Source organism: Myotis nattereri, assembly GCF_964212035.1.
Source record: "Myotis nattereri genome assembly, chromosome: 2".
Classification (NCBI taxonomy): Eukaryota; Metazoa; Chordata; class Mammalia; order Chiroptera; family Vespertilionidae; genus Myotis; species Myotis nattereri.
The window spans coordinates 165,481,180-165,497,115 of record NC_138076.1 but is presented as its reverse complement, the minus strand read 5'-3'; the positions used below and the strand labels follow the sequence as shown (position 1 = coordinate 165,497,115).

Sequence of the window (15,936 nt, the reverse complement as noted above, 5' to 3'; positions counted from 1 at the left end):
AATAAATGAAAAACAAATCTCTCTCACACCAATAAATTTTAAAAACGGAAGATATAAAGTTTATAAAATACATGTAGGGTATAACAAATAATGAAATAATAAGCACATTCTCTGTATCCATCACCCAGTTTTAAAAAAAAAAACAACCCCACAATGTAATCATTACTTTTAAAAACTGCTGTGTTCCCCAACCAGCCTAAAGCTGGGGCTTTTCTTGTTAAAAGTAGAAGGATGTTTGGAAATATTTCTGAATGCTTGAGCATTCAGAAATTTTGTGTATTCAGGTTTACCAGTCTTTCCCTTTATAGCTTCTTCCCCACTCTGAGAACCGACACGTGCAGTTTGAGCGCTTCGTGGTGGCCGCCGGGGAGAACACGCACCCGGTGGCCGATGGCTCCGTGGACGCGGCGGTCTGCACCCGGGTCCTGTGCTCCGCGGAGAACCAGGAGCGCATCCTCCAGGAGGTGCGCAGGGTGCTGAGGCCGTGAGTGTCAGCGTGTGCGGTGGGCTGGTTAGCAGCAACCACATCGCCAAGAGCGGGCCTGTCACTTTCAGCTGCATCAATGCTATGTGAACATTCTGGGGAACTATTTCTGTTTAGTTAGCTGGATAATGCGGTGCACAGTTTGAAACTGAAACTTGCCCTTTAAAAGACGGTCAGGCCAAAACAGCGACTTAAAAATAACTGTTGAGTTAGGAACCTCTGACTCTCAGCCCAGAACGCGAAAGGGAAATTTCTTAACTGTGGCGGGTAGGCACGTCCTTTCAATTTCCTTTTAAACAACTCAGTGGGGGGGGCAAGGGGGCAGGGGGGTGGGGGGGGGGAGGGAGAGGAGGAGGGGTGTTGGCCGCAGGCTTCAGCTGTGGTTCAACCGGGCTCCACCCGCGGGTCCTGTCTCCTTTGCCCAGGGCGTTGGGAGACCTGGGCCCGGAGTGAGCGCTGCGCGGAGAACTCTGGGCTGGGAGCGAGCAGCCGTCTCCAAACCCAGAGACGGGGGCGCAGGAGCAGATTCGGAACCAGGCACGGTCAGCCCCTTTCCTTCGGAGGAGAAGCCGGGAACCTCCTTATTTTGCTTCAGGAAAACTATGCTGAGTCAACTTTCGCCCCCGTCTCCTGATTGGGGGAGACGGGCCACTTGCCCCGGATCGGACCTCGGCCCGGCGTTCTGTCCCGGCACCGCCCGTCCTCCCCTCTGGGGCTGATTGGCTCTGGGATGTGGCCAGGAGCCTCCCTCCTGCGCTTAAAGGAGTCAGCTCTCTGAGCCCTGGTTTTTGTTTTGTTTTTCCTCTTCCGAGGGATGGCGCTTACCATCTTCATCCTGCAGCTGGCCGTCCGCATCCTGGCATTCCCCTTATACCTGTTGGACTTCCTGGGCCTGTGGAACAGGATATGCAAAAAGTGCTTCTTCCCCTTCTTCTTGGTGAGGTTCACCGCAACGTACAACAAGCAGATGGCGAGCCGGAAGCGGGAGCTCTTCAGCAGCCTGCAGGAGCACGCGAGCCCGTCGGGGGAGCTCTGCCTGCTGGAGCTGGGCTGTGGCACCGGGGCCAACTTCCAGTTCTATCCGCCCGGATGCAGGGTGACCTGTGTAGACCCCAACCCCAACTTTGAGAAGATCTTGATCAAGAGCATCGCTGAGAACCGACACGTGCAGTTTGAGCGCTTCGTGGTGGCCGCCGGGGAGAACATGCACCCGGTGGCCGATGGCTCCATGGACGCGGTGGTCTGCACCCTGGTCCTGTGCTCCGTGGAGAACCAGGAGCGCATCCTCCAGGAGGTGCGCAGGGTGCTGAGGCCGGTGAGTGTCAGCGTGTGCGGAGGGCTGGTTAGCAGCAACCACATCACCAAGAGTGGGCCTGTCACTTTCAGCTGAATCAAACGTTCTAATGTAAAGAGAAGACACTATTGATTTTTTTTTTTTAAATCTTAGAGTGGGGAAGAAGCTATAAAGGGAAAGACAGGTAAATCTGAATACACAAAATTTTTAAACTGCAGGGAGGACTGAAGGGTCCGGGGTTTGATTCAGGTCAAGGGCACATGCCTGGGTTGCAGGCTCAATCCCCAGGAGGGGGCGTGCAGGAGGCAGCCAATCAATGATTCTCTCTCATCATTGATGTTTCTCTTTCTCTCCCCCTCTCCTTTCCTCTCTGAAATCAATAAAAACATTTTTTTTTAAAAAAAAGAAATTAAACTGCAGGGGGAAAAGTACTACAAACAAGAACAAACTTAGAAAAAATATTTGCCAGCAATGATAGACAAAGGGTTAACTTTCTTCCTATTAAATGACATTACTAGTCAAAGGTCAGTAGGATTTTTTACAATATGTTTTTATTGATCTCAGAGGGAGGAAGGGAGAGGAGAGATAGAAATATCAGTGAGAGAGAAACATTGATTGGATGCCTCCTGCACACCCCCTTCTGGGGACTGAGCCCGCAACTTGACGGGGAATCGAACCAGTGACCTTCTGGTGCAGGGGCTGATGCTCAACCAACTGAGCCACACCTGCCAGGTGGTAGGATTTTTTTTTAATTATTAAGAAAAACTCACAGGAAAAAATAAGCAAAGAGCAGGAACAGAAATATAAATAAAAACAGCCAATAATATGATTAAAATGCTCAACCTTACAATTAAAGAACAAATTAGAGCAAGATACCATTTTTACCTATTATGCTGTCAGAGGCTTTTAAGGTCCGTATGGTGTTGGGGTGCATTTATGAGATTGGACACCCCATGCACATGGGAGGAAGTGCTCTCCTCGGAGGGCGATTTGATAATATCAAGGTATTTTTTTACTTAAATTTATTGGAGTGACATTGGTTAATAAAATGATACAGGTTTCAGGTGTACAGTTCTGTAACACATCATGCATATTGCACTGTATGCTTACCGCCCAGAGTCACATCTCCTTCCATCACCATACCTTTGGCCCTCTTTACCCTTACTACCTCCCACCCCTTTCCTCTCTGGAAACTACCATACTGTTGTCTATGTCTATGAGCTGTTGTTTGTTTGCTCATTGTTGTTTTCCGTTTTATATCCCACATATGAGTGAAATCATAGAGTTCTCGACTTTTTCTGTCTGACTTATTTCACTTAGCATGATAGTCTCAAGACCCATCCATGTTGTTGCAAACGGCAGTATTTCATTTTTCTTATGGCTGAGTAGTATTCCATTGTACAAATGTACCACATCTTCTTTATCCAATCATCTGTCAAAGGACACTTCGGCCCTAGCTGGTTTGGCTCAGTGGATAGAGCGTCAGGCTGCTGACTGAAGGGTCCTGAGTTCGATTCCGGTCAAGGGCACATACCCAGGTTGCGGGCTCGATCCCCAGAAGGGGGCGTGCAGAAGGCAGCTGATCAATAATTTCCTCTCATCATTGATGTTTCTATCTCTCTCCCACTTCCTCTCTGAAATCAATAATATATATATTATTTTTAAGAGCACTTAGGTTGCTTCCACTGTGAATAATGCTGCAGTGAACATAGGCGTACATATATCTTTACAAACAAATGTTTTCAAAATTTTCTGGTAGATACCGAAAAGAGGAGTGGCTGGGTCATATGGTAACTCTATTCCTCATTTTTTGAGGATTCTCCATACTGCTGTCCATAGTGTTGGTACCATGTTTACATTCCCACCAGCAGTGAATGAGGATTCCTTATTCTCTGCAACTTCTCTAATAATAGAAGAAAATATATTAAACTAAAGGACTTTGATCTTAGAGAGGATTTTATGAGCTTGACCTCAAAGGCAAGAGAAGCAAAAGCAAATAAATCAAAATGTAAGGTGAACATGCTGTTTTACCCAGTATGAATTTACCCTGTAGCTATGCTGCACAAATGTGCAAATACTCATCCATTATAGTTTTTGTAATGGCACAAATTGGAAATAACCTAAGAGTCCTAAAAGCCAACAAGGAGGACTTATCATGTGGACATGAACAAATTCCCAAGAGATAATGTTAAATGAAAAAAATCGAAGTGTAGAATATGATGTAGAGTATAAACCTACATCAAAGTGTGTGAGGAGGGAAAGAATATACCTAAATATATATATATATACACTGAGTGGCCAGATTATTATGACTGGCCAGATTATTATGACCACCCATCAGTACAATGAAGTGAATTAGTTATGCAAATAATAATAATAATAAAACCTTGAGAGTATTTGCTTAAGAAGTTTTCAATATTCAATATTTTTGGAAGTGTCAATGAAGTACTGATGGGGTGGTCATAATAATCTGGCCACTCAATGTATATGTTAATGGGAATGACAGACAAGAAAATATTAGCAGTGGTACCTCTTGGGAATGGGATGGAGGTGAGGAAGAATTTCTTTTCATTTTACACCTTTCTGCATAGTTTGAAATTCTTAATACCTGTATGTAATTTCCACATTTACCTTTATTAATTTTTAAAAACTAGTTTAAAATAGTTTTACTCTAAATATAGTTGAACACAAAATACGGATATTTTAACATTTTCATTTACTTTTCTAGGAGAAAAGGGTGTCTGTAATCCCCCATTTTATTTTCTAACTAAAGGTCCAGTGCACGAAATTCAGGCACTGGTACGGTCCCTAACAGCTGCCAGCTGCCGCCTGGGGCCTCCCTCCCTTCCCCCCGGCCAGCTCCGCCCCCTGGTCGAACTCTCCCCCAGACAACTCCCGGTGGAGGGGACAATTTGCATACTACGCTTTTATCATATAGGATAGAGGAAGAAAAGGACTTGGAAATAAGTACTCAGAGGCAAAATGTAATTTTGTCTTTGGCCCAAGGATAGGCCGACATCAAAGTAATAAATGAAAAAGGTCTGATTCTTATATTCAAGAGCTGGGTTGTGTCCTAAGCCTGCACACTCACTAGGCATGGTTAGTAGAAGTTTTGCTCACAGAGTTACTAACCTCACAACACCCCTGCAAAGCAAGTAATGAGCATCTCCGTTTCCCTGTACTGACAATGCTCTCAAGGAGATCATGTTCTTGGTAGACGGCCTTAGCTGCTGGGAAGCACCGCTCTTTGCTGATTGCAACCAGGAGCTTTATCACAGTCTCACTTAATCCTCACAACAGCCCTTTAAAGTAGGTATTGTCTTTTTTCTCCCCACCCCCCGCCCCCCCGCCACATTTTTTAAAACATATCTTTATTGATTCCAGAGAGGAATGGAAAGAGAGAGAGAGAGAGAGAGAGAGAGAGAAATATCAATGATGAGAGAGAATCATTGATTGGCTGCCTCCTGCACACCCTCTACTGGGGATCAAGCCGGCAACCCAGGCATGTGCCCTGACCAGGAATCAAACCATGATCTCGTGGTTCACAGGTCGACGCTCAACCACTGAGCCACACCAGCTGGGCGTAGGTATTATCTTCATGTTGGGTTGAGGAAACAGACTCAAAGAGGTTAAGACACTGGCCCAAAGTTACATAGCTAGTAGGACTGACTTCATTTAATGCAAATATTGTTATGGCTGCACCAGATTGCTTGTCACTGGACTTTTCATTTCTCTGACTTCAACATTCCTATCACTTTTGCTGACTGTTCTTCCTCCACACATCCCTAAATACTGATGTTTCTTTTTCGGTTCTCATTTCACTTATATATCCCCCTGGGCTATATCACTCACCCCAAAATTTTTCAATTACTACCCATACACAGATGGTTTCCAAATCAAAATATCTAGCCCAGATCTCCCTTCAAACCGTAAACCTGCATATGCCGCTGTCCCCTTGGCAGTCGCTATGTTATTCAGGGAGCAATATCAACCTCCCAGCCCCGAGTTGCCTCCTCTCTCTCCTGTCCAATTCTATGGCATTTTTAAAAATCAGGAAATAGCAAGTTTCCCATTCATGAACACAGATCTTAGACTTACCCAGAGAATTTGGGGGAACTCCAGCTCTCAGCTGTCTGCCTGGGATAGCCAAGATTAGGGTAGCTGGAGGAGGTTAGGAAGAGTGGGGCAGCCACCACGGGTTTGGAAGTAATTGTTAGGTCCCTTTCCTCCTGCTCACCTCAGAGATGGTAGAGCACTTCTGAAGACCTCCTAATAACATGTAGCCTCTATTGGGCCTATGCTTGACCTATGTTTATAGGACTGTCCTAGATAAAAGCAGCACTTGCAGATTCCTGCCTGACAGTATTTTACACAGAGCATCCACTGTTGAGTAAAATACCTACTGACAAAATGTTACCATGAATTCATTAACACCTTTAGCTGATTCAGTATTTTAATTAATCATGCTTACGTTCTTGTGACAATGGTACAAAAATATAAGACATGGTTAGTTAGTCTCAGGCAGTGTGTGGTGTGGATTCAGACTCCCGCAGGTTTGCAAAGCAGAGACAGAACACTAAAATGGGTTTCCTTTTCTTTTTCAGGGAGGGGCTTTTTATTTCCTGGAGCATGTAGCAGCTGAGCATTCAACCTGGAATTACTTCTGGCAGCAGGTCCTGGATCCTGTCTGGTACCTGCTGTTTGATGGGTGCAACCTGACCAGAGAGAGCTGGAAGGCGGTGGAGCGGGCCGGCTTCTCCAAGCTACAGCTGCAGCGCATACAGGCCCCGCTGTCTATAGCGCTGGTGCGCCCTCACATCTATGGATATGCTGTGAAATAGTGCCAGTGGGGAGCGGAGAGCTGAATGAATGGCTCAGATAACCTAAGGCTTCCGTTTTACACTTAAATACTAATTGGGAAAAGAGAAACCCTTTTTTAGGTAAAGCTGAATTTCATCCTAAAAAGTTTATCTTATACCCTATTTAGCCATTTCCTATTGTCTCCCAAAGAATCAGTCCATGTTAGGTTGCATCGCTGTTTTCTAGTTTTGTTTAGGCTGCACTTGGATTGAGTTTACTTCTATGTTGTTTTCTTGTATAACACCATCATTTGTAAATATGTATTTCTATGAGCACTTTTTTTAAGTGCTGTTTGTTCTCCCATCATTGTATTCCCAATGCCTGGTATATAATAAGTGCTTAAGAGATATTTGTTGAATAAATTAGCTAAACAAAACAAAACAAATACAAAATAGCTTTGCACTCTCCTTTAAAGGGAAACAATGAGCCCAGCCAATGAGACTCAGTGATTGAGTGTTGACCTATGAACCAGGAGGTCACGGTTAGATTCCGGTCAGGGCACATGCCCAGGTTATGGGCTTGGTCCCCTGTGGAGGGCATACAGGAGGCATGATTCTCTCTCATCATTGATGTTTTTGTCTCTCCCTCCCTATCCCTTCTTCTCTAAAGTCAATAGAAATATATTTTTTAAATATATTTTAAAAAACAATGAGGAAACAATGAGCTTTCATAATTAAAGTCTACCATTATCCACAAACCTTAGTTTATTCAGTAACTTCAACTATCTTATTTAAGTTGTTACCCAACAGATTTGGATTTCACCCCCTCTTTGATTTGAGAGCTTGGTGAACTAAGTAGTTAAATCACTCAAAAGAAAACTTTGAGAAAGGAGAAATGAAATATCTTAATGACTCGCAAACTGAATAAAGAAAGACTAGTTGAAAATTACACTTGACACTTTAGTATTTTCATGAAACTGTCTGAGGCAGTTAAGGGTCTTGGGTTCCTTTTCCTTGCTATCTAGCATATACTTTCCTGAATGCAGTCAGTTGCAGGCAAGGACAAGGCCCACTGTTACTAGGAAAACCTTGTGTAATTAGGTCCACTTCGTAAGAGCCCCTAAAAAGCAGACAACTCGTGAGTGTGTAAGAAGTGGGCAAGGATTTATTTGTTGGATTATTCTGATCAAATTTCCACCCACCCCAAGATGACTTCTTTGTTCCTGGCAACCACCAAAGCCTCTGAAAATCATCACAAGTGCTGGGCTGATCAGTCAGAGGGTTTAAGAGTAGAATCTTCAGAAATAGTTTGCATGTATTTTAATAAATTTAGTATATTTTCTGAGATGATTTTGCAAAAGGCCTATTTTAAATAGCAAGTCAATAAATTCAGATGCATTTTAGGAATGGAAATAAATCGTTGATATGCTAACTCGCTTGTTTTCATTTTTCTTAATGTCTCTGGGAGGGCTTTCCTTCCTCGTGGAAAGTTAAGCTATTTAAACATACAGGTTTTTTCTCTCTTCAGCCAGGTAACTGCGCTAGTAAACACAGCTAGCAGATTTTAGAAAGAGCAATTTTGGAAGGATCAGAATGTGTTTTGAAAAATTCAAGTCCAAAGACCCGGCTTGTGAAATCCAGAGAGCAGAAAGAAAGGAGGCTCACTGTTCGCGGTGGAACATGAAACAGTTACTGTTACAGTGAGGTCTGACACTCACCTAAGGCCTCCTGAGCAATGGAACAGAATCTCCTCCCACTACAGTCTCCCCAAAGCAGGAACCTCCTTACTCTACCCACCTCACTACTGGTTAGGTCAGTCTAGTGGGTGAGAACTATGAAAAGCCACAGGTTGACATGGTGAAATGTTACTGGCATCTTGGAAGGTAAATAACAGCAAAGTACAAAGTACTAGGTACATTCTTACCAATGCCTTCTTACTTAAGTGATTTGGCAAATATTATCCTCGCTTTTTCTTTTTTAATCCTCACCTGAGGATATGTTTTTCATTGATTTGAGAGTAAGAAAGAGGGAGAGCAAGAGAAAAACATCAATCAGTTGCCTCACACACCCCCACCAGGGATTGAACCTGCAACCCGGGCCTGTGCACTGGCCAGGAATAGAACCTGGGACCCTTCAGTATATGGGATGGCATTCTAACCACTGAACAACACCGGCCAGGCCTATGCTCACTTTCTATAGACAACACTAACGTGCAGAGAAATAAATAAATGAAGTTTCTTACATTCCACAAGTTAAAGAGCAAGTCTTATAAGCCCTGATTCCCAAAACCACAAAACCTGTCTTGACTACAGCTGCCATATTACTTTATCGTTGCTTTCCTCCTCAGGCCCAGAATGACACATATTTATGATCATTCCAACAGCCTGACGACTGAGACTCAATAGGCTCTTATTGACAACTAGAGGCCCGGTGCACAAAAATGTGTGCACTTGGGGAGGGTCCCTCAGCCCAGCCTATGACCTCTTGCAGTCTGGGACCCCTTGGAGGATGTCCACCTGCTGGCTTAGGCCTGCTCCCTGGGGGATTGGGCCAAAGCTGGCAGTCAGACATCCCTCTGGCAGCCTGGCAGCCCTTGGGGGATGTCCACTTGCCAGCAGGGAGCAGGCCTAAGCTGCAGTCGGACACCCTTAGCACTGCTGAGGAGGCGGGAGAGGCTCCCACCACCACCACTGTACTGGCAGCCATCAGCCTGGCTTGTGGCTGAGCAGAGCTCCCCCTGTGGGAGTGCACTGACCTCCAGGGGGCAGCTCCTGCATTGAGTGTCTGCCCCCTGGTGGTCAGTGTGTGTCACAGTGACCAGTCATTCCCAGTCGTTCTGCTGTTAGGGTCAGTTTGCATATTACCCTTTTATTATATAGAATAGAGGCCTGGTGCATGGGTGGGGGCCAGCTGGCTTGCCCTGAAGGGTGTCCCGGATCAGGGTGGCGGTCCCGCTGGGGTGCCTGGCCAGCCTAGGTGAGGGGCTGATGGCTATTTGCAGGCTGGTCACACGCCCTTAAGGGTGGGGGTCCCCACTTGGGTGCCTGGCCAGCCTGGGTGAGGGGCTGATGGCTGTTTGCAGGCTGGTCACACCCCCTTAAGGGTGGGGGTCCCCACTGGGGTGCCTGGCCAGCCTGGATGAGGGGCTGATGGCTGTTTGCAGGCTGGTCACACCCCCCTTAAGGGTGGGGGTCCCCACTGGGGTGCCTGGCCAGCCTGGGTGAGGGGCTGATGGCTGTTTTCAGGCTGGTCAAGCCCCCCCCCAGTGGAGACCCTCACCCCATAGAGGTTTGGCCAGCCTGGGTGAGGGGCTGATGGCTGTTTTCAGGCTGGCCACATACCCTTTAGGGTGGGGGATCCACTGGGGTGCCTGGCCAGTCTGGGTGAGGGGCTGAGGGCCGTTTTCAGGCTGGCCAAGCACCCCCTGGCGATGGAAGCTCCCAGCTCTCCTTTTCTTCTTTTTTAATTCTGGGATTTATTTACCTTCTATAATTGAAACTTTGTAGCCTTGAGAGGAGCTCAGAGACAGCCAGGGTGGGTGGGAGGGAAGCTTGGCTTCCTCCATCATTGGGGCAACCAAGCCTCCTGCTTGCTCCAGCTCCATGGCTGCCGGCTGCCATCTTGGTTGGGTTAATTTGCATATAGTTGCTCTGATTGGCTGGTGGGTATGGCTTAAGGTGTAGCGAAGGCATGGTCAATTTGCATGTTTGTCTTTTATTAGTGTAGATACTGGGTCAGCCCTTTTCTGAACCAATCATGTTTAGATGGGATGGATTATGCTGTTTGGCTCAAGTGTAAATCCCTGTGTTCCATCCCTGGGGTTGAGCACACCCAGATCATGTGGACTGAGACAAGGAGACTTGTGGATTATCCAGATGAAAACAGAGCCTGTGACTGGGGTAAGGGGGAATGGATGCTGGGAAGGCACACCACAAATGTCCAGGATAAGCTCATTGCTGCATTTTAATTTTTTAAGAGAGAGTGGAAGGGAGAGGAAGAGAGAGAGAGAGAGATGAGAGGGACACATCGATTGGTTGCCTCCCACACAGGCCTGATCAGGGCCATGTGCAGGAGGCAGGGCCATGTGTAATCTGCAACCCAGGTATGTACTCTTTTCCCTCCCCCCCCCCCCCCCAGGGATGTACTATTGACTGGGAACTGAATCTGGGACCCTTTGGTGCTCAGGCAGATGTTCTACCCATGGAGCACACCAGCCAGGGCTCATTGCTGCATTTTGATCAGACACTCTGTCTACTTTCCTGCAGTAGATCACACAGTACTATGCTTACAACACTGGCTTTCCAGTGGGATAATTGCATACAATGAGAAAAATAAAAGTCAAAATGACATTGGCTTTGGCATCAAAGTGACCTAGGTCAAGTCCTGGCTGTGTCATCATCTACTGTGTGACCTTGAGCAAGTTACTTCCCTTGTCTCACTTTCCTCGCCTGTTAATGGGGATAATATTGACCTACAGAGTTATTGTGAGGAGGTAATGAAGTGAAGCACTTGGTGCTTAATAAATGTTGAACTTCATTCAACAAATGTGAGTGCCTACTGGGTACTCTGCTCTTGGAGCTTGGCTTAGAGTCCTGAATAAGCTAGCCCCAGTCCCTCCCTCCTGAAGCATACAGTTGTGATGATGCTATCTATGAGGGAGAAGCTTGGGAAGAGAACAGAATACGGTCTATCCAGGAGGAAGAGGCTCAGAGGCGTCCTTGAGGAAATGGCATCTGAGCTGAATTGCAGAAGATGAGTAAGCAGTATTGCAGCCTGCCCTGGCCAATGTGGCTCAGTTGGTGGGGATCAGCCTGTGCACTGAGGGGTTGCTGACTCAATTCCTGGTCAGGACACAGGCCCGGTGGGGGGATGGAGGTGCTGACTGATGTTTTGCTCTCACATTGATGTTTCGCTCTCTCTCTCTCTCCCTTCCTCTCTCTCTAACAAATAAAAATCTTTAAGAAAAAAAAAGAGCATTTCAGTCTAATGTAACAGCTTGTGCCACCAACTAATGAAGAGAGGAAACACAGTATGTTTGTTAGGGGTAGGAATATTAATTGTGCTCTGTTAACCATGATTGTTAGCTATGGTTATCCTATCTAATAATAGACAAGCAGGGTAATTGACCATACCTTCGCTATGCCTCCCATTGGCTAATCAGCATGATATGCAAATTAACTGCCGACAAATATGGCGGCTAATTTGCATACTGCAGGCGAGGCTGGCAGCACATGACGCTGCCTGCAGGACCTGGGACCCGGACCCCTGACCTGGCGAGGTGGGGCCGGTAGCGCCCAACACAGCCTGGGGGATCCGGGCCTTGGATCCGTGACCTGGTGAGGGAGCAAAGCGGCGGAGAAGGGAGAGAGCCCAGGTGGCAGAGAAGTGGGGGAGCCGAGGGCTAAGTGGCAAAGGGAGGGAGCGAGGCAGCGGAGAAGGGAGTGAAGCCCGCCTCAGTGGGCTTCGCTCCTTTCTCTGCTTCGCTGGGGTCTCAGGAAGCCCTATTCTTGCAGGAATCTTCCTGCAATGGGCCTCTAGTAAGAAATATTAATGATGCTCTGTTAACCATGATGGTTCTGTTCTGATTAGAGAAAGCATATTCTCACCTGGCTGAGTTGTACACCCTGGGACAAGGGAGTTAACCCGGAATGTGGTCCATTCTCCTTATCCAAGAACTGCCTATTATCAGGGAAAGATGAACAACTTTTGTTGCCAAAACAACAGAGTCCAAGAGGCGTCAATCCTTTGCAACATTCCCACCCCACACCCCTGCTCCCCACTCCCCAGCCTACATGGCCTGTAACCTGTAACCATTATACCCATTCTTATTCCTTTTGCGCACTTCCCCATGTAATCTTTGCCCTTCTATCCAATATCAGCATCTGGCTATGGGGGAGGGGAGATTGAGCAGATTTTCGTGGATAACATGCTGCTCTCCCAGACTGCCGGCAGTATTGGAATAAACACTCATATATGGTTCAACCCTGTCTCTGCTTAACTGGAAGGCAGCTATGCTCACCACTATACCACCACCGCAACCCTGTCTCTGCTTAATTGGCTCAAGTAGTGACAGGCAGCCTGGACCCATTGTTTGTCCAGTTTCATGTTCAAGGAACTGCAAGAAAGCAGGCACAGCTGGGCCCCAAAGCCTGACAGGCGGGTTTTGGCATGGCCACTATTTCCATCAGCTTCTTGTTAATTTTGTTAAGAACCTGGGCCCATGAGCCCAACACTTATTTTAATGGCTAATGAAAAAAGAACATTCAACATTTCTTTTATTTACATTATGAAACATTCTGTTCCTACGCGTTCTGTTTCTTCCGAATTTCTACCTATTTTACACTTGAATAGAAACGGAACCACTGCACGGTAGTTCTTTCCGTACTCGGCCTTAAATAAGCCTTTCCCTTTAGTGCTGCTTCAGAAAACACAGAACTTCACATAAATTTCACTCTTGCTTATCTGTAAGACAGCTGAGAGTATAATGAATCATGGCAGACTAATATCAACAAAAGCAAAAAGGAAAACTCTTCAGTATTGCTTTATCTCACTATTTAAATCCTAAAGCATTCAGGCTACTTTAGACAATAACCGGAATTCCCTGAACCGTGAAAACATCAGAGAATCGAGGTGGGGGGAGGTCACGTTAACTGAGGACAAAAGAAATGAATGTAGAGCCTGGCCAGCATGGCTCAGTGGTTGAACATCAACCTATGAACCAGGAGGTCATGGTTTGATTCCCAGTCAGGGCACATGCCTGGGTTGTGGGCTTGATCCCCAATGTGGGCATGCAGGAGACAGCCAATCACTGAGTCTCTCTCATTGTTGATGTTTCTATCTCTCTCTTCCTCTCCCTTTCTCTCTGAAATCAATAAAAACAAATTTTTAAAGAAAGAAATGAATATAGAATAGCCAATGCTCCAAATTTCTAGATAAATTTTTTAAAACACAGCAATTTGCCAATCAAGCAAGGCATTATTTTGTTTCTAAAGGAAACCACTTGGGAACCTGAAGAGAATTTCATGGGAACAAGGAAAATGACCATTCTCAATTTATCATTCCTAAAAAGTAAAAATCTCTTATGTCCAATATACTTAATTCAGACTGAGTCTTTCTCAATCTTTAAACTGTATCTGACACTGAACGATATCAGAGGAATGACAGCGCGAGAGCGTACCTTGTTCTCTCCCTCTGAAACTTCCACAAGTTAACCAACTATAATCCAACAAAGAAATCTCTACTCAACACAGATGCATGCCTGAGAGACCCGGGAGGGGCGGGGTGTGGGGTGAGGGTGCGGGAAAGCCTGCAACAACATGTTAGGTCAGGTTATAAAAAGGGTTCGAAGAATAATGGAGCCATATCAATAGGACATAAGAGCCAGCTTGAAGGGACTCATACTAGCCAAACCTGGGACCATTGGACCATCAAAATCAATAATTATAGAAATGGATAACCTACTGAATTAAATAGAAATGCATGAGTCCAAACGGATACAAATAAATAGGAAATAAAAGAAAGCAATTCCTTATAGTAGAATGCCAACTAAAAAATACAAAAGAAATTATGGCTTTAAAAAATGACCATTTATTAATTGATTCAGGCAAGAATCATCAATGGGAAAAAAAAAAGAATCATCAATGGATGCTGAAATTAATGGGTAAAAGTCTGATAAATAACAGGATATTTGTACAATATCAAAATATCTCATCACAAAAGACGGTAACTATAAAAGGGGAAATAGTAACCTTGCTAAAAACTTGCACACCCCACCTTAATCCAGTGACAATGCAGGGGTGTGCTACTGCTGACTCACCCCAACTCAAGAGAGGCGCACCCCTTCCCAATGTTGTGTTCAGTGATGACATGACCGTGATGGGGGTATTTGCACCGAAATCCGCAAGTGTTACAAATCCAGGCTTTTTACCCCTGAGAACCAACTGTTAGTTATTTATAAGCATACTACCTGGATCAAAGTTACTTCCCCCAAGCAAGCTGACTTTATTCGTGATAGCACACACTACGGACACAGCCTCTCTTTTGTGGTATTCTGCCCGAAATGCATAACCTCATTCTAAGGATGAGAAAGCATCAGAAAGAATCTAAATTGAAAGACATTCTACAAAGTAACCGACGAAAGGAAGAAATCACATCTAGAGAAAAATGACCAAACAAATGTGACTAAATGTTAGCCATGGAGAACCTGGGTGCGGGGCATACAATTCTTGGTACTGTTCTGGGAACTTCTCTGTAAGTCTGGCTTAAAAGAAAAAAAATTAAAGTTATAAGGAAAAAACCGCCAACGCTACCTGGTCCTCTGCCCTCATCCTGTGGCCCCAGACATCTAAGGGCATCACAGACCTGTTATTGCTCAATCTCGGGTGGCTGAACGCCCCTTGTCCCTCTAAGAAGTTGGGGGACGCCGACCGCTCGGGGTCGTGTAACTAGTTAGCAGGCCAGAGTGTCGTTCGTTATGGTCGAGGCGGTGAGGCCTCAAGGTGTCCAAGGGCGCGGTCACAACAGAAGCGAAGCAGCGTCCACCAGCCACAGTGGGCTGCCCTTCTGACCAGCACATATTCCTAAAAGATGAGAACCTTAGCCCTCAGATGGCTGACCCCATCCCTACCCACATACCCAGTGTTGTCCTCTGCGCCCACTTTCCTCTTTATTTTGGGCCTTGAAGCCGTGTACCAGCACTCACAGCCACAGAGGGAAGTGGGGAGTTCCCTTGTGAAGACAGAATGAGGTAATGGCATCTCCAAAAGCCTTAATGTCTCCTCAATGCTGCCTTTGAAAGCCCAATGCTTGTGGTCCAGGTGCTGCTGCTTCCCAGTGTGGCTGTGAAAACTTTGGCCAATACCAGCTCGCCACTCCCCCTGGGAGGAGGGTGCTGATGGGCTGATGGGCTTTCCCATTATCTATCAATTAGCTGGAAGCTGAGCGAAGTGTGTTCAGCCTTACAACGCTGTTCTGATCTACTGCTCTCTGCTTTGGGAACACCAGGACACAGCAGGTGGTGGGCTACGCCAAAGGTACTGTGCTTCTCCACTGCCCCATTGCATTTGCTAATGGAAGCTGATTCATAGGATGAAGCCATCCTATTTGACGTTTTGAGATGAAGGTAGCACGTTGCAGGGATAACAGGCTGAGGTGCTGTTAAGCCATGTTGATAGTGACTAGAGCTGCTCTTCCAAGTTTCCTCGTTCTTCCTGGGTGGACGAGGAAGGTTTTTGCCCTTGTCTAGCACAGCACCTGGCACATGGTAGGTGTTTGATAAATACCAATGACTTTATCATGCTCTGCACATCCTGTAGAACTGGAGTGCTCACTCTTCCATCCCCAGTAAATCTGAAAGTATT

At 45.9% G+C, this 15,936-nt stretch overlaps 1 protein-coding gene across 1 annotated transcript; it reads left to right on the top strand.

The window, feature by feature from the left end:
* The first annotated feature begins 830 nt into the window (after positions 1–830).
* TMT1A (thiol methyltransferase 1A) lies at positions 831–8,007 on the top strand. Its single transcript, XM_081082629.1, has 2 exons — positions 831–1,799; positions 6,383–8,007. Exons 1-2 carry the CDS (start codon positions 1,299–1,301, stop codon positions 6,617–6,619), a joined length of 738 nt encoding a protein of 245 aa, XP_080938755.1. The 5' UTR covers positions 831–1,298; the 3' UTR covers positions 6,620–8,007.
* The last annotated feature ends 7,929 nt before the right edge of the window (positions 8,008–15,936 follow it).